The following is a 24965-nucleotide window of genomic DNA, read 5'->3' on the forward strand; positions in this document are numbered from 1 at the left end:
GTTAACCATTTCATATTTTCCTTTGGGAATGTGGCGTCTCATGCAAATCCTCCCGTTTTAATTGCAGGACTGCACAGTGTTTGAAATGGAGGAGAAGATATTAGAAGTGGTAAGTAGAAAGTCTTGCTGTCAGTTATTTCAATCACAGCATATTTATCATTCAAGCATGCCATACTTCTCTCGGGTCAGATATTCAGCTGTTATCTGTGATGCATCTGTGTTCATTGTGAGTGTGGAGATGCAACTGGATTGTTCAGTTTGAGATGTTTTCTTCAGGAACCACTGAAACATCCTGTGGTAGATAACACAATCTCACAATCTGCATTAAAGGAATGTTTTGGATGCAAAAACTGTGTTCCTGTGGCTCAAGTGGTTGAGCATTGCATTAGCAGCGCAATGTTGTGGGTTTGATTCCCAGGGAACAAATGTTAGGTAAATAATATTAGCTTGAATGCACTGTAAGTCCCTTTGGATAAAAGCGTCTGCTAAATGCATTAATGTAATGCAGTACAATAATTTCAACAGTTTGTACAGAAAAACAAACAAACATCACATTATCAGTTTTCTATATATGGCTTTTCTGCATAACTGTGGGTACGTTTCTGCGAGACCATTTTTACGTACCTCACTGCACGTTTCGCAACAGTTTCAAAGAGAAATGTCCACTGAGTGGCGTTAAAACACAGGTTTAATACGTGAACCCTGGCATGTTTTGATTATGTTGTGATAAAGTTCGTATGGCAGAGAAGGAAGGAGACCAGGGTCGGCGTACTGAGGCTCGTGGGAACTTTATTACACTGAATCAAAGAACGGAAAACAAAGTCGCGCCACATGCGCATAAATCATAACATTGATACTTTCAGGCTCTCGCTTTCTGTCGGTCGTTTCCTCCCACGAGTCCTCAGGTCTCTCCTTTGTCTCTGGTTCCCAGCTGGCTTAAATACTGCTTCCCCACGCCAATCACTGCAATGAGAAGCAGGTGTCACTTGTCTCTCACTTAACTCACTTACCACCGCTGATCTCCTCACTCTCTCTCCCGTCGCAGACCTCGCTAAACCACACCTCCCCTGCCACATACCCCCACCGCCCGACATTCCTGGAGAGGAAGTCGGCCACAGCCATCTGCGCCCCCGGCCTGTGAATCACCTTGAACTTAAATGGCTGTAAAGCTAGATACCAACGGGTGATTCGCGCGTTGGTATCCTTCATGCGGTGGAGCCACTGGAGGGGCGCGTGGTCCGAGCAGAGGGTGAACTCCTGGCCCAGGAGGTAGTAACGAAGGGTGAGGACCGCCCACCTGATGGCCAAACACTCCTTTTCTATGGTGCTGTACTTAGCCTCTCTCTTAGAGAGCTTCCGGCTAATGTACAGCACCGGGCGATCCTCCCCCCCCACCTCCTGGGACAGGACCGCGCCCAGCCCCCTGTCCGACGCGTCAGTCTGCAACAAAAAGGGGAGAGAAAAGTTAGGATAGTGCAGGAGCGGTCCACCACACAGGGCAGCCTTAACTCGGGTAAAGGCCTGTTGGCACCGCTCCGTCCATTGGACCGTATCTGGTACCTCCTTTTTAGTGAGGTCAGTCAGGGGGCTAGTGAGGTCCGAATAACCAGGAATAAATCTCCTATAATATCCCGCCAGCCCCAGGAACTGCCTCACCTCCTTTTTGGTCTTGGGTCTGGGGCAAGTCGCAATTGCTCCTGTCTTGTCAATTTGGGGACGCACTTGCCCGTGACCCAAGTGGAAGCCCAGATACCTTACCTCCACCCGCCCAACCGCGCACTTCTTCGGGTTGGCCGTTAGCCCCGCCCGTCTCAGCGCCTCGAGGACAGCCCTCACATGCTCCATATGCCGCCGCCAGTCGCCACTATAAAATGATAATATCATCCAGGTAGGCGGCGGCATATGCAGCATGCGGGCGCAGCACTCGATCCATGAGACGCTGGAACGTAGCGGGGGCCCCGAACAAGCCGAACGGAAGCGTCACAAATTGGTGTAAACCAAACGGCGTGGTGAAGGCTGTTTTTTCTCTAGACATGGGAGATAAGGGGATCTGCCAATATCCTTTTGTCAAGTCCAATGTCGAATAAAAGCGAGCCGTACCTAACCGATCGAGCAACTCGTCAATCCGTGGCATTGGATAAGCATCAAATTTTGACACTGCGTTCACCCTGCGATAGTCCACACAAAATCGCACCGAGCCGTCCGTTTTAGGGACCAAAACAATCGGGCTCGCCCAATCACTGTGGGACTCCTCGATTACTCCTAACCCCAGCATCGCCTCTAATTCTGTCTGAACCACCTTTTTCTTGTGTTCAGGTAATCTATATGGCCGGCTGCGAACCACCACGCCCGGCTCTGTTTCAATATGGTGCTGAATCAGATTAGTACGACCAGGTAGAGGCGAAAACACGTCTGCAAATTCGGACTGTAACTGTCCAATGTCAGTGAGCTGCGAGGGCGAGAGGTGATCCCCTCCCGGGGCCAGGGAGAGGGATTTTTCTTTAATGATCGCCTCTGGCCCGAGATCCTCCTCTCCGCTCACTGCCGTCGCTAGCAACACTGACTCCTCTTCGCTCCATTTTTTTAAGGAGGTTGAGGTGGTAAATTTGCCTGGAGTCGCCACTGTCTGTTCATACTACCTTATAATTGAGATCGCCTATTCGCTGTGTGACCTCAAAGGGTCCTTGTCACTTTGATAATAATTTGGAGCTGGAGGTTGGCAGTAATACGAGCACTTTATCTCCCGGTGCAAATTCTCGGAGCTTAGTTCCCCTGTTATTCAGCTGGCTTTGTCTGCCCTGGGCCTGAAGCAAATTCTCCATTGAGAGCCGCCCCAGTGTATGGAGTTTTGCTCTCAGGTCCATGACATACTGAATTTCATTTTTGCTATCCGAATGTCCGTCCTCCCAAGTTTCTTTCAGGACGTCCAGCACCCCGCGGGGCTGGCGTCCGTAAAGAAGCTCGAAGGGGGAAAACCCCGTGGAGGCTTGGGGGACCTCGCGCACAGCGAATAAGAGGGGCTCTAGCCATCTATCCCAATTTTTCGCGTCTTCTTGTACGAATTTACGAATCATTGTTTTCAAAGTGCAATTAAATCGTTCGACCAGTCCGTCTGTTTGTGGGTGATAGACGCTGGTCCGTACCGCTTTAATGCCCAATAATTCATATAATTCGCGTAACGTGCGTGACATAAACGCGGTGTCTTGGTCCGTGAGAATCTCTTTTGGGATTCCCATGCGGGAGATTAAACGAAACAGGGCGTCCGCCACACTCTTCGCCGAGATATTGCGGAGCGCCACTGCTTCGGGATATCGTGTTGCATAATCCACTATGACTAACGCAAAACGATGTCCCCGTGCGGATCGTTCTAATGGCCCGATGAGGTCCATACCAATTCGTTCGAAGGGGACCTGCACTAGAGGTAGAGGGCGCAACGGCGCTTTTGGGGTGGCCGGTGGGTTCACCAACTGACATTCCCGACACGACGCGCACCATCTGCGGACGTTCTCGTGAATGCCCGGCCAAAAAAATCGGGTCATTAGACGATTTAGCGTGGCTGTCATACCTAAATGCCCCGCCATTGGATTGCAATGTGCCGCCTGGAAAAGCATTTCCCGATGGCTCTTAGGTACTAATAATTGGGCCTTATCTTCCTTTGTCTGAGCGTCATGGGTCACTCGATACAACCGGTCCTTAATAACGGCAAAATACGGATAAGAGAGCGCGCGGTCAGGATGGAGGACCTGCCCATCGATGGAACGGACCTGCTCGAATGCATGTTTAAGGGTCTCATCCTGGGACTGCTCCAGGGGAAAGTCATCGCGACTGGAAAGGTTTAGCCTCGCCAACTCGCTCGGTTCCCCTGAAGCTTCCCCACTGGGTCCGGGTACAGATTCTCCCACCTGAGCGCACGCCCCGCTAACCGGGCCTCTCTTTTTCCCAGAGGCATCCACTGTTAAACACCCCAATAATTGTTCAAAAGCTGGCCAATTGGTACCCAAGATTAGTGGATGCCGGAGGAGCGGACTAACGGCCACCTCCACATAATGCTTTTGTCCCCTAAATTTGATGCCTATGGTTTTTATGGGGTATTCCACTATATCCCCGTGCACACACCTCACCTTAACCACGCGGCCCGTATCCAATGCCCCGGATTGTATCAGGCTTTTATGGATGGAGGTCTGGTTACAACCTGAATCCACCAAAGCTTGATAGGTACCCCCCTTTATACTCACGGGTATTTGGTACAACCCGGCTTGATCGGGGGCAGCCTGCGGGTCGTCCGGGATCCGGACCCACGTCCCCACCTCCATAACCGGGCACCGGTCCACGAAATGGCCCGGATCCCCGCAACGCCAGCAGGCCGGCCCAGGCCTACCCGCCACCCTAGTGGTTGGAAGTGGGTCAGGTGATTGACGTGGGGAAGCAGCTGGTAGCTCAGCCAGTCCCTCCCCGTGCGGCGGCCCCATTCCCCTGGCCGGACCCCGTGACATGGCGGCCGGCTCCGTCCCTGCTCTCCAACGGGGTGCGGCCCTCGGTGGCCCCGTGTACCGAGACCTGGGTAAAGGGACAGGCTTTGGAGGAAGAGGAGAGAGAGGGGGGGGGGAGAGAGAGAGAGAGACAGATGGAAGGGGTTCGCCGACCCCGGAACACGCCGCCAGCTGATCCTCCGCCAGTTGGATGGCCAGATCCAGCGACGCCGGCCGGTGGCACTGGACCCACTGAGCAGTCCTCTTCGGGAGTCGTGAGATGAACTGCTCCAGCACCACGGTGTTGATAATGGTCTCGGCGTCGCTTCCTCCGGCCAACAGCCATTTGCAGCAGGAGTCCCGGAGCTGCTGGGCTAAGACAAAGGGCCGGCCCGCTTCGGTCAGTTCTAGCGACCGGAAGCGTTGACGGTGCTGCTTGGGGCTGAGGCCGACCCTTTGGAGCACTGCTCTTTTTAAGTCTGCATATACCAGGAGGTTCTGGACGGGCAGTTGTTGAGCAGCCTTCTGGGCCTCCCCTGACAGCAGCGGAATTATCCGGACCGGCCAGCTGTCCTCCGGCCACCCACACGCCTCGGCCGTCCTCTCAAACAAATCGAGGAACGCTTCCGGATCATCTGTTGGCCCCATCTTCGTAAGAGGCATGTGGGCAGCAGGGCTGGAACTGAAGGAGGCCAACCTCGTCTGAACCTCCCGGTCCAGCATGCTCCGGAACAGCTCGCGGTCCTCCCGCTGGACCTGCATCATTGCCTGAAACCGATGTTCATGGTCGGCTCGCAGCTCCAGCAGGGCTTGATGTTGTTCCTGATGCAGGCCCGCGAGCGATGTAATGAGCTCCGCAAACGGCGTTCCCGATGATCCTGACGGGGTTTGCATGGCGGCGTCGTTCTCCTTCCTTCCCGGGTTTTCGGCACCAGTGTGATAAAGTTCGTATGGCAGAGAAGGAAGGAGACCAGGGTCGGCGTACTGAGGCTCGTGGGAACTTTATTACACTGAATCAAAGAACGGAAAACAAAGTCGCGCCACATGCGCATAAATCATAACATTGATACTTTCAGGCTCTCGCTTTCGGTCGGTCGTTTCCTCCCACGAGTCCTCAGGTCTCTCCTTTGTCTCTGGTTCCCAGGTGGCTTAAATACTGCTTCCCCACGCCAATCACTGCAATGAGAAGCAGGTGTCACTTGTCTCTCACTTAACTCACTTACCACCGCTGATCTCCTCACTCTCTCTCCCGTCGCAGACCTCGCTAAACCACACCTCCCCTGCCACATATGTTAATCTAGTTACGTATTGCTGTGTTTTTATTATGTTGCTTCTGGTACGTATTGCGGCAATTCAGAATTCAAAGATCCGGGGACCGTCGCTAAAATGTATGCCCTACACCAAACCCAACCCTAAACCTACCCGATAGTGTCAACAAATGCAAAACTGATATAAAACGCATTTGTTGATGTCGTTTCAACTAACTTATATGCAGATTTGAATGGCTTTGTCAAACTGTGGTTACATGGGATTCGAACTGGAGCTCCTCGTCTCTGAAGTCCATCTCCGAACTCCGTGAGCTACCGAACAAACCTACCGCCTCTGAAAACCCATAGATATAAAGCTGGATATGTGCGATATTAATGTTCAGAAGCATCAGTTTTCAAATCTCCCAGCATATTAATATTGTTTTGAAGTGGCAACATGATATTCTTCAAGTAATTCTGCGAAAAATACGCTTTATTAATTGAAACTCTGTAAATTTGTGTGAAAAGGAATAAAAGGTGTCAGAGTTTTACTGCCTCTAGTGCTCATTTCTTTTGGAAACTTCAGTGATACGTACTTATTGGTACGTACTTCGTGTCTCGCTAAAATGTGCACCCAGGTACGTTTATGCCATGAGCCCGGGTAGCTTTTCTGGCATAGTAAAATTGCTCAGTAACCCACCAGGTACAGCACTGCACTTGTGATGCAGAGAACTTGGGAAAGAATCCCATGAAATGAATCATTATAAAAGAGCTCAAAGACAATTAGAAGCAAGCTGAAGTTGACACGGTTGTGTCAGCAAATGCATCTTTATCACAATTGCTTTGGGCACATTTTTTTCAAACAAGCACTATCCTTTTAACACCAATTAATCACTGGTCATTTCATTTACGAACTGCCACAGTACATACAACAACCAGTTTTAGCACCACTCACTGGACGTTTCTCTTTAAAAATGTCACTAAACAATGTAATATTTTGCGTAAATGTTTTTACAATGAGTCTGGGTTGAGCCTTATAAAGTCCTACATAAGTTATCATGAAATGAATCATATTCTTTCTGTTCATTTCAGTCAAAGGTTTTGACCGGAATTTGTGATTCCACCATGAGGATGACCTCTGACCCCTTAAAGAGTCAAATAACCTGTTTGGAGGAAGTCACCGTCACTAATATCAAAGCAGACGAGGGACTGGTGAGTGTCAACAGCTTCAGCTCACAACCCGTTGGAATTGTTTGCCAGTTGCTTAACAACTACATATTTTTTTAAAGGGAATGTATATCAAATCCACTTACGATGGGCTACACGTCATCACCGGAACTACAGAAAATGTGAGTCAACAGAACAACAGATCTGTTGTAGCATCATTCAAGCCACAGTCTGGGACTAGATTGCCGAGAACCATAAGAAACAGAGTTCACGAGCATTACTTCAAATGATTCATGACGTCTGTCTGTTTCACCCCTCAGTCTCCAGCAGACCGAACTCAGAGGATTCATGCAGGCGATGAGGTGATTCAAGTCAACAGACAAACAGTGGTGAGTCCATGCATCTGTCACATGATAGTGAGGAGGATTATGGGTAATTGTTCTGACCTAAAAGAGTGAGAGGAGAAAAGATGGTGAGCTTTTGTGTTGAACTGAGTAAACCTGATCCATGGGAGAGAGCGGGAGATGAAAAGGCCTTTTGAATAACCATACTGTTATGAACACCTTTATCATTGTTTTGGATCAGTGCTGTTTTTTATTCACCTCATATTTACAGAGAAAGCATTGGGTTGGTGCCTGCCCATTTGTATTTGTACAGCATAAAGCTATTCAGACTACATTTCAGCTACAGTAGGATCAGCTTTCCCCCATTTATGATCTTTTATGTCCCGAAGTCCACCCTTTTCAAAAAGAAGTGCACTTAATTGTATTGAGTGTGCACTTGTAGTATAAAAGTTAAAAGTTAATACATTTTAAATGTACTAAATTGCAACTGCATCATAACAAATGAGTTATTACCTATATGACATTTATTACATATATGATTATAAAACATTTTCATTTAATTGAATAAAATGTAATGTAAAATTTTAAATAACATTAAATTAATAGCCTAAAAATATTACATTAAGTTTGTACTTAAGTAGAATTCTTGTTAACACATTTATCCACTATTTACTACGACCTTTCCCTCAATCAATTCCTAATTTGCTGCTTATTAATAGTTAGTAAGGTAGTTGTTAAGTTTAGGTATTAGGGATGTAGAATAAGGCATTAATATGTGCTTATTCAGCACTAATAAATGGCTAATATTCTAGTAATATGCATTCTAATAAGAAACTAGTGAAGAGACCCTAAAATAAAGTGTTACCCAATTCTTTTACAGTATATTATTTCTGTAATAAGTTAGTAGTATTCTAAAGTGTACTTCTGTTTCACAAGGGCATTTCCGTCTCAGAGCAAATAAATAAATAAAACACATTTTTCTTTTTGTGAGAGTTTAAAGGAAACACATTTTGTACAAAATAGCCACATTTTGAGACATAAAATCACATTCATGAGGAAAACGGTACAATTGTCATTTAATTTAAGTAATTTAAGTAAATAATAATAAAGTATAATAATTAAACAATATGCAATCATGAGACATAAAGTCACAATTATGAGAAGTACAAGTACAAGCAATAAAGGAACGATTATGAAAAAGTCGTGGTTTCAAGAAATGAAGGCAAAATTGTTAGAGTCACCCATAAACAGATGTACTTATTTCTTCTTAGGTGGGCTGGCAGTTGAAGAATCTGGTGGAAAAGCTCAGAGAAGATCCTCAGAATGTGACACTGATGGTGAAGAAAAGACCGTCAGGTACTTGTGGCTTCACACCTGCACCGCTGAAGAACATGCGCTGGAGACCCCCTGCCGTCCAGGTATCTCCTTCAGTCCATTTTAAATGGAATAACATTTCACAGTTGTACTGTAATTTTTGATTAAATAAATGCAGCCTTTGTGAGCAAAAACATTTAAAAATCCTACCGACCCCAAACATTTGATCACTTGTGTAGACTGTTTGTAGAAAGCAAATGACAGCTTGTGAGGGGTTTTCTGCCATTTCTCTGTGTTCCACATTTGAACAAACTCCATGAACCTTCATTGTTTCAACACGAGTGGATGGATTTGCATGGGTGTTGCAGAACTAAAACAATGCAACATTTCTTCCTCTCCTCACAAACACACACACACACACACACACACACACACACACACACACACACACACACACACACACACACGTTAACTCGCCTTTGAAAATGCATGTTGATGTTACATCCACAGCTGACTTATGCTGATTAACAGCAGTTAAGATTTCACATCAGGATGTGTGTTTCCATCTGATTAAAATCCCAGTCCAAATGTCACACAGCCATTGATTTTCAGAAAACTGTAGCTAATATTAGTCCATATGGACTCTCCCGAACACCTTGCACCTTAAAGGTCATACTGTAGACTACAGCTCAAAAAAAAAGATTGTCCTTCAATGAAAAAAAAAACATTTTTAATGTAATGTAAAGAATCCATTATAAAGAGGTACTTTGATTTGTGGTATGAACATGAATGCTACTTCAAATCAGGCTGCTTATTGTATTCTTAAAAGCAATTGGACTAAAATCAGGCATTCTAGTTTATATATAATGTACCTTTCAATGACTGAAAGCCCTACTTTCCAACAAACATCTTTCTTAATATCTGTTTATGCAATTCAGATAATCCATAAAGGAACTTAATGAGTAAAGACTATTATCGGTTCTTTTTTACAAAAGTAGAACAATACTCTTGAAATGATGTGGATTTAAGGCCATTCTTGCTTTAGCAAAATCTATGATTAAAGGCTTTAAAAAAGCACGCATTCAACAAAAGTAAGCATGTCTTACAAAAAAAAAGAAAAGAAAAAAAGCTGGTCCCAGAGAAGAAAAAAATATTTCAGTACAAAGAGCCTTAGTGTTGTGATTTGGTCTATGGTTATCAAAGGTCTATGGATTTAAATGAAGCAAAAATGATTAGCTCTGTGATCCAACTAATTTCATTTAAAGATTATATTATGAAATTTAGCAGTTTTTTTTTCACACCTATCATATGTAAATATACCGGGCAGAATGAGGGACTAATTTATTTGTTTGTTTTAGAGTCCATCACATGTGCCCGCCGCCCCATCATCCAGAAATCCTGTGCAAATCAAGCGTCCGGAGAAACCTGCCATTTTAGATCTCTATATTCCTCCTCCTCCTTCCATGCCATACAGCCCACGGTCAGTACCTGTTTCTCTGATAATGTATCTCCTAATATTAAATCAATTACTCTGTGGCTCTGTTGCAAAACATAATGAGCTTCATTGCAGTACATTACAAATTATGCAAACTTAGCTCAAAATATACTTCAGTTTTGGCTCGTATGCAACACAGACACTCGGCAATTCAGCAATTACGATAGAATATATACTATAACGATTCAATTTACACCATCTTCATCAATTCATTAAAAAGCAAAAACATTCCTGATGCACATTCTTTATACATCATTTTGTAGAAGTATGGCTGTAGAAATATCTTCTGAATTATTTGCAAAACAGGTACATCACCATCTTGAGCTGGTCAAAGTTACTCGAACACACTTGACATTGTAATTTCGACTTCCCAACTTGTAAATACAAACTTTCCACTTTTCGTTTAACTTGGTCTGTTAATGCTGCTTTATCTCTGTATGTCTGTAGAGATGCAGATACGAGTGAACACACAGGTGTGAAGATGAGACCAAAAGGTTCAGAGTCGCCAAACTCATCTCTGGATTTAGCCAGTAGACGGCGTTCAAATATCAGCGACTATAACAGCAAAGTTAGCATAAACCCACCTGAGGTCGGAGTCCCACAAGCGCGACTGAGACAGCGGACACCATCCAGAGGTCAGTACCTGTTCAACCCTTCGTGACTTTATTTTGTAACATCACTGAAGTAATTTCACTATGGACTGGACTTTTTTCTCAGAGTTGTGTGATATTAACTCGCAAATCTGAGAAATATAGTAATAATTGTATGATATAAACTCGATATACGATATACGATATAACTTGCAATTGTTATAAAGAGTTAATATCATGCAGTTCTGTGAAAAAAAGTGAAAAAAAATTGTGAGATAAGAAGTCGTAATAATGTTTTTTTTTAATATATATACCAGTGGCTTCATACTTCAGTATTTGAATCAGTTTGATGAATCTCCAGAATAAATGAACTCACTGAATCAGTCAGAGCCATTACTGAATCAACATGAACTGCAAGGTATCTTGCATTCTGTTCTAAAATAAAGCAAGTTGTTTATGAAAATCAAATGACTACCTACCTAACAAAAGTATGTTCTAAGAAGAACTTTTTGCTAATATTCCAATTAAGTTATGAAAATGTTATTTCTGAAGGCTCTCTGATCATTCAAAATGTCAAGATTTTTAAATGTTTTAACTTTTTTTTAATGCAAACAATAAATGAGCATTCCATTTTATAATTTTAACATGATCAGTTTTAAACAAAGCTCTCTGAACGCAATCCTTTAGTTTACTGTGGCACTTGAGTGCATTGTAAACAAAGCTTCAAAACAAAAACAAATAAAACCTGTACAGAAATAAAAGAGGAGACTCATTTGATTCCATGACGTCTGCTTTCTTTTCACTCTGAGCTTTTAAATAAAAGCAAGGACTCAATTAGACTGATTCTTTCATTGTGCGTGTGCTTTAGGGAAGCCGCGTCCCATGTCCATGCCGGTAGACACTTGCCTGGGCGCGTCGGACTCCCCCTCCAGACCCTGGGCTCTTGGAAGGAAAGGTAAGTGCAGCACCTGTCTGTTTAAACTACCGCTGAAGGGAGTTAATATCCAGCACTCAGTGTAAACATTTCACAAGCCCAATTACATGGGCAGGAGCAGACAAAGGTCAGATAACAATATGCATTGCATTTTTGTCTGTTTGTCAGTAGCTCAAGGGGTAATCTCTGTATACCCATAATTCATCAGTAAACATGTGACTATACACTATAAGACTATATACACATGCAGAGTTGTTTTCTTGTTGCTGCTGAAGAATGCCTGTCATCATAGCTAGTCAATGGCAGGTTATCATGTTGCATCATGATTTTTTTTACATTGTTGCTTAGTCTGTAGTCTGGCAGTGGCAGACTTTTGACCATAAATACGCATAAATTCTACTTTATAACTTATTGTCACATTGTAACTTAAAGGGATAGTTCATCCAAAAATTTTAATTCTGTCATTAATCACTCACCCTAGTGTCTTTCCAAACCTGTAAGACCTTCGTTATCTTCGGACCACAAATTAAGATATTTTTGATGAAATCCGAGAGCTTTCTGAACCTGCATAGACAGCAAAGCAACTGATGCATTTGAGGCCCAGTAATATAGTAAGGACATCATTAAAATAGTCCATGTCTCTGGGTCCTAAAAACTGGGGAAACAACAAGGGGAAAAACACTCTTGATTTTTGTTTACACAACAGAAAAAGCCCCCACCTCAGGTACTCGGATCGCATCTCTGTTATGCTGACTCCAGCATAAAGGCCACTTCTGAAACTTGCCAAACCGGTTCAAAAACTCATCACATTTTGGCCAGATGATGCTACCTCAACACTACAGGACTGCTTTCAGTGAACAGACTGGAACATGTTTAAAGAGGCAGCCACCTACAACAACCTCACAGACCTACAGGAGTACACTGAAACTGTGAGTGCTTATATCAAAAAGTGCATTGATGATGTTAAAGTCGCCAAGACCTTCACCACACATGCAAATCAAAAGCTGTGGATGAAAACAGAGGTTTGTGGAGATAAAGCAGCCCTCAAAACAGCAAGAGCCAATCTGTCCTGTGGCATCAAAAATGCAAAACGGTCATATTTGTTAAAAAAAATCTACAATCACTTCACAGACAGAAGAGTCACTGACTAGAAGCCCCTGCCACAGGCCTGCGATGACGACACATCCCTCCCAGATGACCACTTTTATTCATGGTTTGCAATGCAGAATGACACACCTGCACAAAAACTACCCATACCTCCCAATGACCAGGTGCTCTGTCTGTCTCCAGCCGACGTAAGGAAGACTGTATCCAGGATTAACCCATGCCAGGCTGCGGGTCCTGACAACATATCTGGCTGTGTACTGAAAGACTGTGATGCACAGCTGACAGATGTCCTAGCAGATATCTTCAACACCTCACTGAGCCAGGCAGTCGTCCCCACATGTCTCAAATCCACAAAAATCATACCAGTACCAAAATAAATCACCTATGTCCTGTCTAAACGACTACTGTCTCATAGCACTGATTCCAATCATGGTGAAGTATTTTGATAGGCTAGTCATGCACATCATCAAAACCAGCCTCCCCAACAAACTCAATCAGCTCTAGTTTGCATACCGTCCAAACTGTTCTACAGACTATGTAATTCCCTCCACCCTCCACCTGGCTCTTACCCACCTTGAAAATAATAGACTCCGATGTCAGAATGCTGTTCATCATCTTCAGCTCAGCATTCAACACAATAGTACCACAACAGCTCATTAATAAACTAAACCTGCTGGGCCTTAACAAGTCCCTCTGTAATTGGATCCTGGACTTTCTAAATGGAAGACCTCAGTCAGTCTGTCGACCACAACACCTCAAGCACTACCACACTGAGCACAGGTGCCCCACAAGGCTGTGTGCTTAGCCCGCTGCTCTTCACGTTGCTGACCCACGACTGCACTGCCAAGCTCAGCTCCAACCACATCATCGAGTTCGTGGATGACACAACTGTGGTAGGTCTCATCAGCAACAGCGATGAAACACACTACAGAGAGGAAGTGTAACGACGGGTTGAAAAGAGTGGCAGGAAGCAAGTGCGAGTTAACACGGTTTAATGAGAACAATGATACAGGACAACAATAAGAGACATAGATGACGCTGAAGGGAATACACAGTCCAGGATGGTGCAGGTGTGTGAAGGATCCGGATGGCGGAGATGAGTTGGCAGCAGGAGAGGGTGACACAGGAACTTTAGGGAAGCGAGCCGAAGGTAAGTGATGTTACTTGTTGGTGATGTGCGAAGAGTGGACGGGGTTCCGGGGAGACACGGACATCCAACGCAGAAACACACAAGAAAGCAAACATAAGTCGAAGTACATTAAACAACGCTCTCACAAACACAAAACGTTAGACAAGCCAATATATAGGTATGAGTAATGAGTGACCGCTGTTGCTGATGACAATTAGCGGAGACGGCCACAAACTAATCAGTGCTGACGCGTAACACACAGACTTCGCCCACATAGTGAAAACCCTGAGATCACGGTTTACCAACCGTGACGGTAACACCCCCCACCTCCCCCCCTAGGTACGCCTCATGGAGTTCCCAGGAGGGCCTACCTGCTGATTGTAATCATCAATAAGGGAGTTATCCAGTATGTCCCTAGCAGGTCCTCCGGACCGTAACCTTCCCAGTCCACCAAGTACTGGAATCCTCGTCCCCTCCGTCTCGAGTCCAGAATACGATTTACCGAATAAGTTGGTTCCCCATCTACGAGACGCGGCGGTGGGGGTAGGCGGATTAATACCTGAATAAAACACAGGTTTAATTTTGGACACATGGAAGGTGGGATGAATTCTCCTGTACACTGGAGGTTGTTTGAGGCGGACTGTCACTGGACTAATAATCTTGGTGACAGGAAACGGGCCAATAAATTTGGGAGCTAATTTGTTAGAAACGGAGTGGAATATTGTTAGTAGAAAGCCACACTTTTTGACCCTCGACGTATACGTGGCAGAGTCCTCATCCGGAGCAGAGTCCTCGCGGGCTTCTTGCAGGATTCTTGGAGACTAAACATCGCAACGTTCTCTCTAAATCTTGGTTGGCTCGCTCAGAATGATAACCCGAAGACAGACTAACCATATTATGCTAATTAACAGTGAGCGGTGCTTCACTCGCACTGACTCTTATTCTGCCTGAAAGTATGAAAAGACCGAGTTGAAAGTGGAGCGATTTGACCAATCAGATGAAAGGAGCGCTTCAGCGCCGCTCACAAGTGCGAATTAAATATTGAAGCCATAAACCGAAATGATCAAAACGTACATGGACCAACGGTCTTGTCCATGTTCTCTCACTTGAATCCTCTTCTTGAGATTTGAGTCTCTGACCTTCTGCAAGCCCCGCCTTGTTCACGCAGTGATTGACATGGCGCGAGGGGGCGGAGACGTGATCGGCACGGAATGCATTTTCAATGTGCACATTGAATTTTGCTACATTCATTGTGGGACACTGAATGAAAATGCAATCGTAAGTGTCTTGACTGTGAGTGTTAATGCATTTAAGAAAAATAGCATTTAAATGATAATTTTGCCACAGTTTTAGCTTGAACATGTTATACATATCTAATCATTTCTGTAATACATTTTCATTTTAATTGTGCAACTTATAAAGCGTTAAAATTAGTATTCATTTTACATATTAAAACTGGTGTATGAAATGCCAAATGAAAATTATTTAATTTAATTTTAATTTTCATTTTGCACCAAACGTTGCACAAATGTATTGGAAAATGTAAATGTAAATACAGAAATGCATTGTCATTTTACATATTGCATTGTCATTTTGCATATTAAATTGCAAATTGAATATCGCTACCCATATGCTTCCATAGACGTCGCGAGCCATAAGTGGCCACCAGAATCATTGCTTAACTACACCTTTGGTTCGGCTTATCCCTGGATGACCAGCTACATTAGAGCAGTGACCCCACTGAATAACTTCGGACCGTAACTCCTCCGGCACAAATAAATGATTCGGTGGTCATCCGGACGGAGGTGTTACCCCTTCTAAGGCCGTCTTGACCTTCGATTCGACCTCCCATACGAGTGCTGAGATGACTATTTTCTCAGGTAAAATACACTCGGGAGTCACCAGGCGTTCGGAAGGATCAAAAGACGTGACAAAGAATCGGGTTTAACATTTTTGGAACCGGGGCGGTACGACAGAGTAAAATCAAAACAGCCGATTAAAAGTGCCCACCGAGCCTGCCTGGAATTGAGTCTTTTGGCAGTTCTAATGTACTCTAAATTCTTGTGATTGGTCCAAACAATGAAAGGTACCCCTGACCCTTCCAACCAGTTTCCCCACTCCTCTAAAGCTAATTTGACAGCCAACAATTCTCTGTTACCAATGTCATAATTGCGTTCAGCCGGAGATAAACGATGTGAAAAAAACGTGCAGGGATGCATCTTATCGTCCGAGGCAGCATGTTGGGAAAGAACTGCTCCTACTCCCACCTCTGATGTGTCGACCTCCACCATGAACTGCCGTGTGGGATCAGGGGCTACTAGGATGGGAGCCGAAACGAAGCGGCTCTTGAGGTTGGTAAATGCAGAACGGAGTACTGGGGGAGGTCAAGGGGGTCAGAGGTGAGACTAGTTGGCTGAAATTACTAATAAAACGTCGATAAAAATTGGCAAACCCCAGAAACCGCTGTAGGGCCTTACGGGAATCTGGAGATGGCCAATCTATCACAACCTTAACTTTGTCAGGATCCATAAGTATTCCCTCGGACGAGTCGATATACCCTAGGAAGGGAACAGACTGTGCATGGAATACGCATTTCTCCGCCTTGACAAAAAAACATTCTCAAGTAATCTCTGGAGCACTCGTCTGACTTGTTTCACATGTTCCTGGAGAGATGAAGAAAAAAATCTGTATTTCATCCAGGTAAACATATATAAACTGATCTACCATGTCTCTCAACACGTCATTAACGAGTGCTTGGAAAACCCCTGGCGAGATGGAGAGCCCGAACAGCATCACCAAATATTCAAAGTGCCCTCTAGGGGTGTTAAAGGCGGTTTTCCATTCATCCCCCTTCCTGATGCGGACCAAATGATAAGCATTACGTAAATCCAATTTTGTGAATACGGATGCTCCCTGTAACCTCTCGAAAGCTGAAGACATCAATGGCAAAGGATAGGTATTCTTTATCGTGATGTTGTTCAGCTCTCGGTAGTCAATACAAGGTGGAAGAGAACCATCCTTCTTACCCACAAAAAAGAATCCCGCCCCCGCTGGACAAGAGGAAGTGCGGATGAACTCGATGCCAAGGAATCAGAAATGTATTTCTCCATGGCCTCCCTCTCCGGAATAGAAAGAGAGTAAAGTTTGCCTTTAGGCGGAGAATTATCTGGAACTAAGTCTATAGCACAGTCATAGGGACGATGCGGAGGAAGAGAAGCAGCACGGGACTTACTGAACACCTCCTTCAGGTCTAAGTACTCTGCGGGCATGTTTGATAACACCATGGTCTCCTCCTGAAAGACAGAAACAGGCACAACAGGACAAGCAAAAACCAGACAAGACTTATGACAACTTTCACTCCACAAGGTGACTGTGTTGGAACCCCAATCCACTCGTGGATTATGTTTGACCAATCAGGGGTGACCTAAAACAATGGGAGCGACAGGGGAGTCCAGGAGGAAAAAGGATATGGTTTCGTTGTGATTGCCTGAGGTGAGCAGAGTTATTGGTTCAGTGTAGTGAGTGACCTGTGGCAGTTCCTGGCCATTGAGTGCAGTGACATGGATGGAATGATACACGGGAAGGTTCAGGTGACGTGGAAGGAGAGAGTCAATGAAATTACCTTCGGCCCCAGAGTCCAGAAGGGTGTGACAGTCGTGAGTGTGATTCTCCCCGCGCAGTTTTACCGGAAGGAGAGTCGAAGATGTAGTTGAGGACTTCCTGGTGGAGATCCCACCCGATAGTAGCCTCAAATTTACTACCGGGCTGGCTCTTTTACCGGGCATGAATGGAGGGAATGATCCGAGCCACCGCAATACAAACATAGTCCTTGGGACCTCCTCCTTTCTCTCTCCTTCCAGGAAAGCCGAGCTCTACCCACCTGCATGGGTTCGTGATCGTAGATGGGACCGACCATGTTCTCTCGACTTGAGTGGCCCCGTTCCGGAGAGACGTAGTGGCGTGATGGACTGGTTTGTTTACCCAGGCAATTAATCCGGGCGTCCACCCGGAGCACCAGGTCAATGAGACCGTTGAGTGTTGGGGGCAACTCGAGGAGGTAGATCTCCTTATGAACACGGTCGGCCAGCCCATGCAGGAATCGATCCCACTGCGCTGCTTGTTCCACTGGCACACAGCCGCCAGGGTGCGGAACTGGATGGAGTAATCCGCCACCAACGATTTCCCTTGTCGGAGATCCGAGAGTTGGTGAGCGGCCTCCCTGCCGGCCGCGGCTCGATCGAACACTCTTTTCATTTCTTCGGAGAGGGCGTGGAACTAGGTGCAACACGGATTGTCGATTCTCCCACACCGCCGTCCCCCATAAGGCGGCTCTGCCAGAGAGTAGGGTAAGAGCAAGTGCAACCTAGGACTCTTCCGTCGCGAAGGTGCGGGGCTGTTCCCCAGCCAGCTGCTTGACTTGATATTTCTCTTTGCACATGTAGAGTATAATGTAAAGCATTCGTATAGTCTATATATTTGACTTTTTCAGTCTATGTATAGGTAAACATTTATATATATAGTATATTTATAGTCAGAATCTGTCAGTAGGTTAGTTGTGTATAGGTTTATACTGTTTTACTTTATTGTTGTATGTCTGTATTTATGTAGCACCGTGGTCCTGTGAGGCCATGTCCACACATGCAGCGGAATGACAATAAAGCTCAACTTGACCTTGAAAAGTTACTTTCAAAACAAGTAGTTTTTTGTTGGAAATCTGACTGGAAAAATCTTCTAATTTCCTTATCGCGTGGATTACTATTAAACATAAATGGATTGCATCCGTGAAAATTCGCTGAACAATGGTAAATGTGTCCAACACTCAAATCTGAAATAAGTGGCACCATATTCACTTATAGACAGTAATGTAAATGTGTGCCAAATTATAAGCAGGAGTAAAGGAGTACGATTTTAATTATTTGATGGAAATAGGTTTCTTCTGCTAGATTCTAATGAAGATTACACTTGAACAGACTTGGATTTTTTTGTGCTATATTTCAAATTATTATGTTTAAAACTAAGATGATATTAATCATCTTATTATTTATTGTGTGCCCCCCACCCCAAATCGTGACTATCCAACATTTGTGGTGTCATTTCCAATGCACTGAAGACTTTAGCCAAAGATTTTTTTTTTAATAATAATAATAATAAAAAAAAAAAGATTTTCAAAAATACATTTGTTTATTGAGGAAGAAAAAAGTGTGAGATAAATAAATTGTGCTTGAGTTAAAAGAAGAAGAAAACAATGGATAATCAATATAAATATAATTTGTGATATGTTTGTGTTCTTTACAAAAGCTTTAATTTTGTAAAAAAAAATTAAAATAAAAAGAAAGTGTCAAAGTTGTCCATCACTGAGCTCTGCCGAAAACTATACATCACTTCAGATGTACTGAAAATTACACTCTGGTGAAAAAACAAAACAACAAACATGCATATGAAAAAGAAATTAAGACTTAATTCTCCTGTTGTGCATGTATTGCACATCCTGTTGGACATTGTTAGTGGACATATTTAATCAACTAGTGTAAGAATGTAAGTAATGTAATTAAGTAGTTTTCTTTTGTCCACAGGGTTGAAAAATGGCAATACTTACATTGAGCTATGAAAGCAGAATATACAGCTCTCATATTTTAAAATGACTTAAGTTCCTAGCAAACTAACAAAAACAATTGAAGTCAGCTAATCAGAAAGAAGCTTTCAATTTTGAAAAGCTTTTGCCATTTTTGTCTTTGTCCTCGGAGTCCTTGAGTAGTTTAAGAATGTGACCAATAGTTTTCACTTCTAGTAAATAGCTCTCATCCTTACATGAGGTGTTTTGTCTGTTTTCAGGTGAAGAGGTCTTGCACAGATATCTGAGTAACGAACAGATCCCCACCATCTCAGAAGAGTCGCCCTGTTACCCGCTGCCCTACCGCCCCACAGGAGAACGCCAGCTCGTCCGAGGGGTCGACCACATCCGCGGCAGCCAGTGTTTTATCAATGCAGACCTACACAACAGCGCCACCATACCCTACCAGGAAGCAGTGGCTCGGAAGCCTGCAGCCAAATCTTCCAAGAGACCCCCCTCAGAGCCCTCAGTGTTCAGCAGCTGGATCGCCCGACTCAAGCTGCTCACACACTGAATGCACTGCTGCTGCTTTGTCTGCTATCCGTGTGCAGTATTATCACTTCAAATCCGGAATGTTCCACAGGATCTGAAACGAGGATCTGTTGAAATTCAGTTGGGCCAGTATTAAAGACATCCTCAGCGTAACGCATGCTACTTTATTTAAGGTTTCATCAGCATTAAGGACACTACTGAAAACTCTTTCTCTGAAAAATCAGGTCTTTAAAAGGATTTTCACTTGGAACTGTGTTATCAATAAGTTATTTAATTTGTGCGTATATACTATAGAGACACGTTCAGCATATTTCCCACTTGCTAAATAGATTTTTTTATTTAAACATATGCCTTACGTAAGTTAAAGCTATGTCTTCTCTGAAACGAGAAAAAGAAAAGATACCGTACAGTCCATTTTAATACATGAGTGTGAATTTGAAACAATTTGGTCACTCCCCGCAGGAAGTAGAATTTGATTTGGTTTGGAATGACAGGAAGTGGAATTTACTGAAATGCAATCTAATGGAATTTCAAGGGTCCAAGACAATTTGATTAATTATGGCTGATTAGTATAATAGACTTTACTCTGATTAGACATATTTCTCAAAACTAAATTCAGCACTACCAAATTAACAGCACTATACTGAAGTCAGTCTTTTATGTATATATATATAATATTATTTTTTTATTTTTTTTATTCAGTAAGAATTCAATAAATTGATCAAAAGTGACAAAACAGATTTCTACTTCAAATAAATGCTGTTCTTTTTCATTTTAATTCATCAAAGAATCCTAAAAACATTACTATTTTCACAAAAATACTAAGCAAACATTTTCAACTTTGATAATAATAGTAAATTTTTTTGAGCATCAAATCAGCATATTAGAATGACTTTTAAAACATCATGTGACACCAAAGACTGCAGAAAAAGCTGCTGAAAATTCAGTTTTAAATTACAGTTTAAATGTTAAAACAGAAAACGGGGATAGATATATTGAATGCAGTACTGCTGTGCATAAGTGAAGTCCTTCAAACACATGAAAAACATCTAACTGACCCCAAATTTTTGATATATACTGGGTATATGTTTAAGCTACACTTAATTAATTTGTTCAACAGTTTTATTAATTACTACACCAATAGCAGTTATTCTATTCATTCCATTTGAATTCCACTTCCTCAAATTCGTATTCAACTTATAACTCTGCATCCCATTTGCTACCTCAATTCAAATTAGAAAATGAAATCGAATTTAAAAGGCATTGCAAATTCATCTCTGAATGACACTGGCATATCATTGTATGAAGTGTCTGCTTTCAAAAGACTTGAATTGTGCTACAGAAGAAATCTTTCTTACTTTATTAACTCACATTTCAGTGCAAACTACAGACTCTTAGATCATATACATGGTCTTCTGTTGTGTTATTCAGGCTTGAATCATATCATCCATATCAGATGCAAACAAACTGTTATAAACAAGAACACTTGTCTTAAAACCACCTACTGTAACACTAGAGCAAGTCATTAGTTTTAAGCAAGATAGGATACTACTTGATTCTCATATATGTTTTCAGACACTATTAATAAAGAATGCTATAAATGGAAAAATCTTCTCATACTATGCATTCTTGTGTGGGGCAAATGCAGTCAGCCATCTAATGTTTTCTATTATGGTTTTCCTCCAGAGGGCACTCGAGACTCAGAAAGCGAACTGTTGAGTCCCCAGAGACCAGGGGTCACCAAACTCGGTCCTGGAGGGCCGTGTCCTGCAGAGTTTAGCTCTAAATTGGCACAACACAACTGCCTGGAAGTTTCAAGTAGAAGTCCCTAGTTAGAGCTTGATCAGCTGGTTCAGGTGTGTTTGATTGGGGTTGGAGCTGAACTCTGCAGGACACTGGCCCTTCGTCCAGACGGATGCAACAACAACAACCGTGGCAGACTACATTCTTGTGTTTGTGCTGCAGAAGCTTCTGAGCCTATTAGCTTTACTAAAGAAAATTAAAAAAATTACTAAAGCAAAAATGGCAAACCAAATGGCAAACCAACTTCTGGTGCATTTACCGCCACCAACTGGACTGGAGTGTGAAGCACTAATAAGCAACTAAAAAATAGGCCTATATATGCTCCATGTATCTCTGTGGCAGAATTACATTGACACATACTAGTGTGGGATGCATACTACATCCTTTTGAGTCGGTTTCGTGTCTATGAAGCTATTTATTAAGAGGACGCAGTGTTTATGCGATTTGTTTTTAGAAAGAAGAAGAAAAAAAGATCAGATAGGGAAAGCTCTGGCCTCATGTGGATGGCCATAGACAAAAAAAAAATAATTATAATTATATATATATATATATATATATATATATATATATATATATATATATATATATATATATATATATATATCACTGACATCTGATTTATTGGAGATATTTGCCTATCAAAATTAATTCCCAAGTCTTCATCGTAAAATATAAATGAGAACATGGCACTTTAAATATAATAATCCAAAGATTTCTACATAAACGGGGCATAAAATACAAGCATACACATATTTATTAATTAATTTATTTATTTATTTGTATATTGGTAGTCTATGCCATCGTTCTCCCGCCCATTTTTTGTACACATGTCTTGTTAATTACATGTCTTGTTAATTGTAGCTTACATCCCTCCTGTGTAGCATATCATGAGAATTACATGAATATTAAGGAAATTACAAATGTATCCCAAAGCAAAGTTCAGTAGTATTTAAAGTCAGCTTCTGCAGCGCAACAGTGCCGCGCAGTGGTCACTACCTGAAGCGCAGGGAATTTGATCTGACAACACACACAAGCAGCTTTACCAAGTCCTTTTAAGCAAACCGTCAGACGTCACTTGAATATAATGCCTTTTTATAATGAAAGATTCCATTATAATGACTACAAGTTAACTGCAAAATACCTGATAAGGAGGCGCCGAGTGGTTAAATCAATTATGCAAACGAAAGGCGTTAGGCCTGTATTAGGGGCTCCTGCAAGTCAAACTCGAGCGCTTCTCACACACACACTGAAACAGTTTGGGATGTATGCAAGGGTGATATTCCGATAAAATACTGGTTACAGGTAAGAAAATAGGCTTATAACTGCAGCACAAGTTAAAGATACTTCAAACAAACAGCAAAATTAATTTGTATGTAAAGACTTGTTTTCCTTTGTGCAGTTGAGGACATATATGTGCTGGTCTCTTATCTGAAGGCCGAAGGTGAATCATGAGCCGGACAGAGACGGTAAGTGTTCACTTCATTCCTCAGTTACATTGACTTGTGTCAGAAATCAACTTCTGTGCTAGGATGTCATCTATTTATTTTCTTTCTGAGGATATAATTGTTTTCCAACCGTATAAACAAGCAGCTTTTCTGTCAGATAGTTCAAACAAAGTGGACAATCGCAGTGCCTCAACTATAGGATCAAAAGTGGCTGTGAATAATGTCCAAGATATCAAACAATAATTAACACTGTTAAAATACATTTGAAATAACTAGCCAGCCACCATGTTCTTTTACTGACTTCCATTACATTATATTTTAATGTAATCATTTTTGTGAGTTTTGCAGATGTTGTCTCTACATTTAATGCTTTCAGATCTGATATTAATGCTTATTTTAAGCTTGCATCGTGATCTTTAACCACTTCCTATTAACTAGGCATTGAGCTGCCACCATTTCCCAAGCGCTGCTGCTGAAGATGTTTTTCACATAATACCTACTCAGCAGAATGTCTATCTGTCTCTGTGAGCATTTATTGACCAAATTTGGTTTAAATTTGACTGCCTACTTTCAGAAACACGAAGAGAAAAGTAGTTCAGTTTAGCTTTTTAACTATGTACTGTTTAACAGTTGAATGGGTTATAGACTGAATTAAAATAAATAATTCCTCAAAATTTTTCTGTTCTGTTTCAAGTTTCATATTGACACCAAGCAGAATAACAACTTCAGAATAACATTATCATAAGCTAACCTCAAAGATGATTAAACCCAAGTATAGATCATGACAGATCTTTCCTTGCAATCCGATCTCACTGGAAAATGTAACCTTTTTTAGGACTGGCAATTTCGTATGAATTTGTACAGCGTAAACAATTCCAGGTCGTACGTAATGGTTATGAACTGCCATGAGATTGTGTTTTGTCTTTCGTATTATTACGTACTTTTGAAAGTAAAACATTATCAAAAAGAAAAGAAAATGTGGTTCCATCCATCAGTTGTTTATTGCATTTTACAATTTAAAAAAATTAGGCAGATGAAAACAAGCTTGCAAGAGTGATAACATCTGTCATTTTTACCGGAAGATTTTATTTTTTATTTTATGAAACATACATAGATGAATCATTCACCATAAGATCTACAATGTCGATTTTAAAGTATAAAATCCATATTTTGAGAGATTAATTGAAGAATATAATGTATGTGAACATAAAACACATGATTTGAGGCTGACATTAATACAAGTGGTTGATGGAGAGTGTTTTTAGTTTTTAAGTGCCGTTACTGATTACATTTAAAGGGGTCATATGATGTGATTTAACATTTTTCCTTTCTCTTTGGAGTGTTAAAAGCTCTTGGTGCATAAAGACGATCTGTAAAATTGTCTTCCTAAAATGGCTCGTTTAAACACGCCCCCATGTCTACATCATGATGTGGGAAGATTTGCATAACAACACCCAAATGTTAAAACAAAGAAAGAAGACATAACTTTGATTCTCAAATATGCAGGTCTGGGGGGCGTGAGGGCTGGAATTGAGAACCGCTAGTGTAGAGTAGTGCTTGTTGTTTGTCGTTTCTCTGATCACAAATGCAGACATGGTTTTATGTTTACGCGCCGCGATGCACAGTCTATGGTAAAAACACAGTTTGAGTCTTTTTAATCTGTGATTATGTCTCCACTGGATGCAACAAATGCCTTGTTTGTAATGGGTTTTATTGTTTTTGTCTTGTCGCGCCGGTGTTCTGACTGAATCACAATATGGTGAGGGTCATAACATTTCCGTCACATGCTTGAGGCATTCGGCCAATCACAACGCACCG

General features: G+C 42.4%; 1 protein-coding gene across 1 annotated transcript in view; it reads left to right on the forward strand.

Moving 5' to 3' along the window:
• cnksr3 (cnksr family member 3) overlaps positions 1-24965 on the forward strand; it is a 53980-nt gene that overhangs the window by 14792 nt on the left and 14223 nt on the right. The window contains exons 5-13 of the mRNA XM_059498034.1: positions 68-109; positions 6809-6928; positions 7006-7065; positions 7204-7272; positions 8499-8645; positions 9900-10021; positions 10484-10671; positions 11495-11581; positions 19629-19915. Of these exons, the coding sequence (XP_059354017.1) occupies positions 68-109; positions 6809-6928; positions 7006-7065; positions 7204-7272; positions 8499-8645; positions 9900-10021; positions 10484-10671; positions 11495-11581; positions 19629-19915 (1122 nt within the window). The remainder of the gene's footprint in view (positions 1-67; positions 110-6808; positions 6929-7005; positions 7066-7203; positions 7273-8498; positions 8646-9899; positions 10022-10483; positions 10672-11494; positions 11582-19628; positions 19916-24965) is intronic.

Source organism: Carassius carassius, chromosome 18 (assembly GCF_963082965.1).
Source record: "Carassius carassius chromosome 18, fCarCar2.1, whole genome shotgun sequence".
Classification (NCBI taxonomy): domain Eukaryota; kingdom Metazoa; phylum Chordata; class Actinopteri; order Cypriniformes; family Cyprinidae; genus Carassius; species Carassius carassius.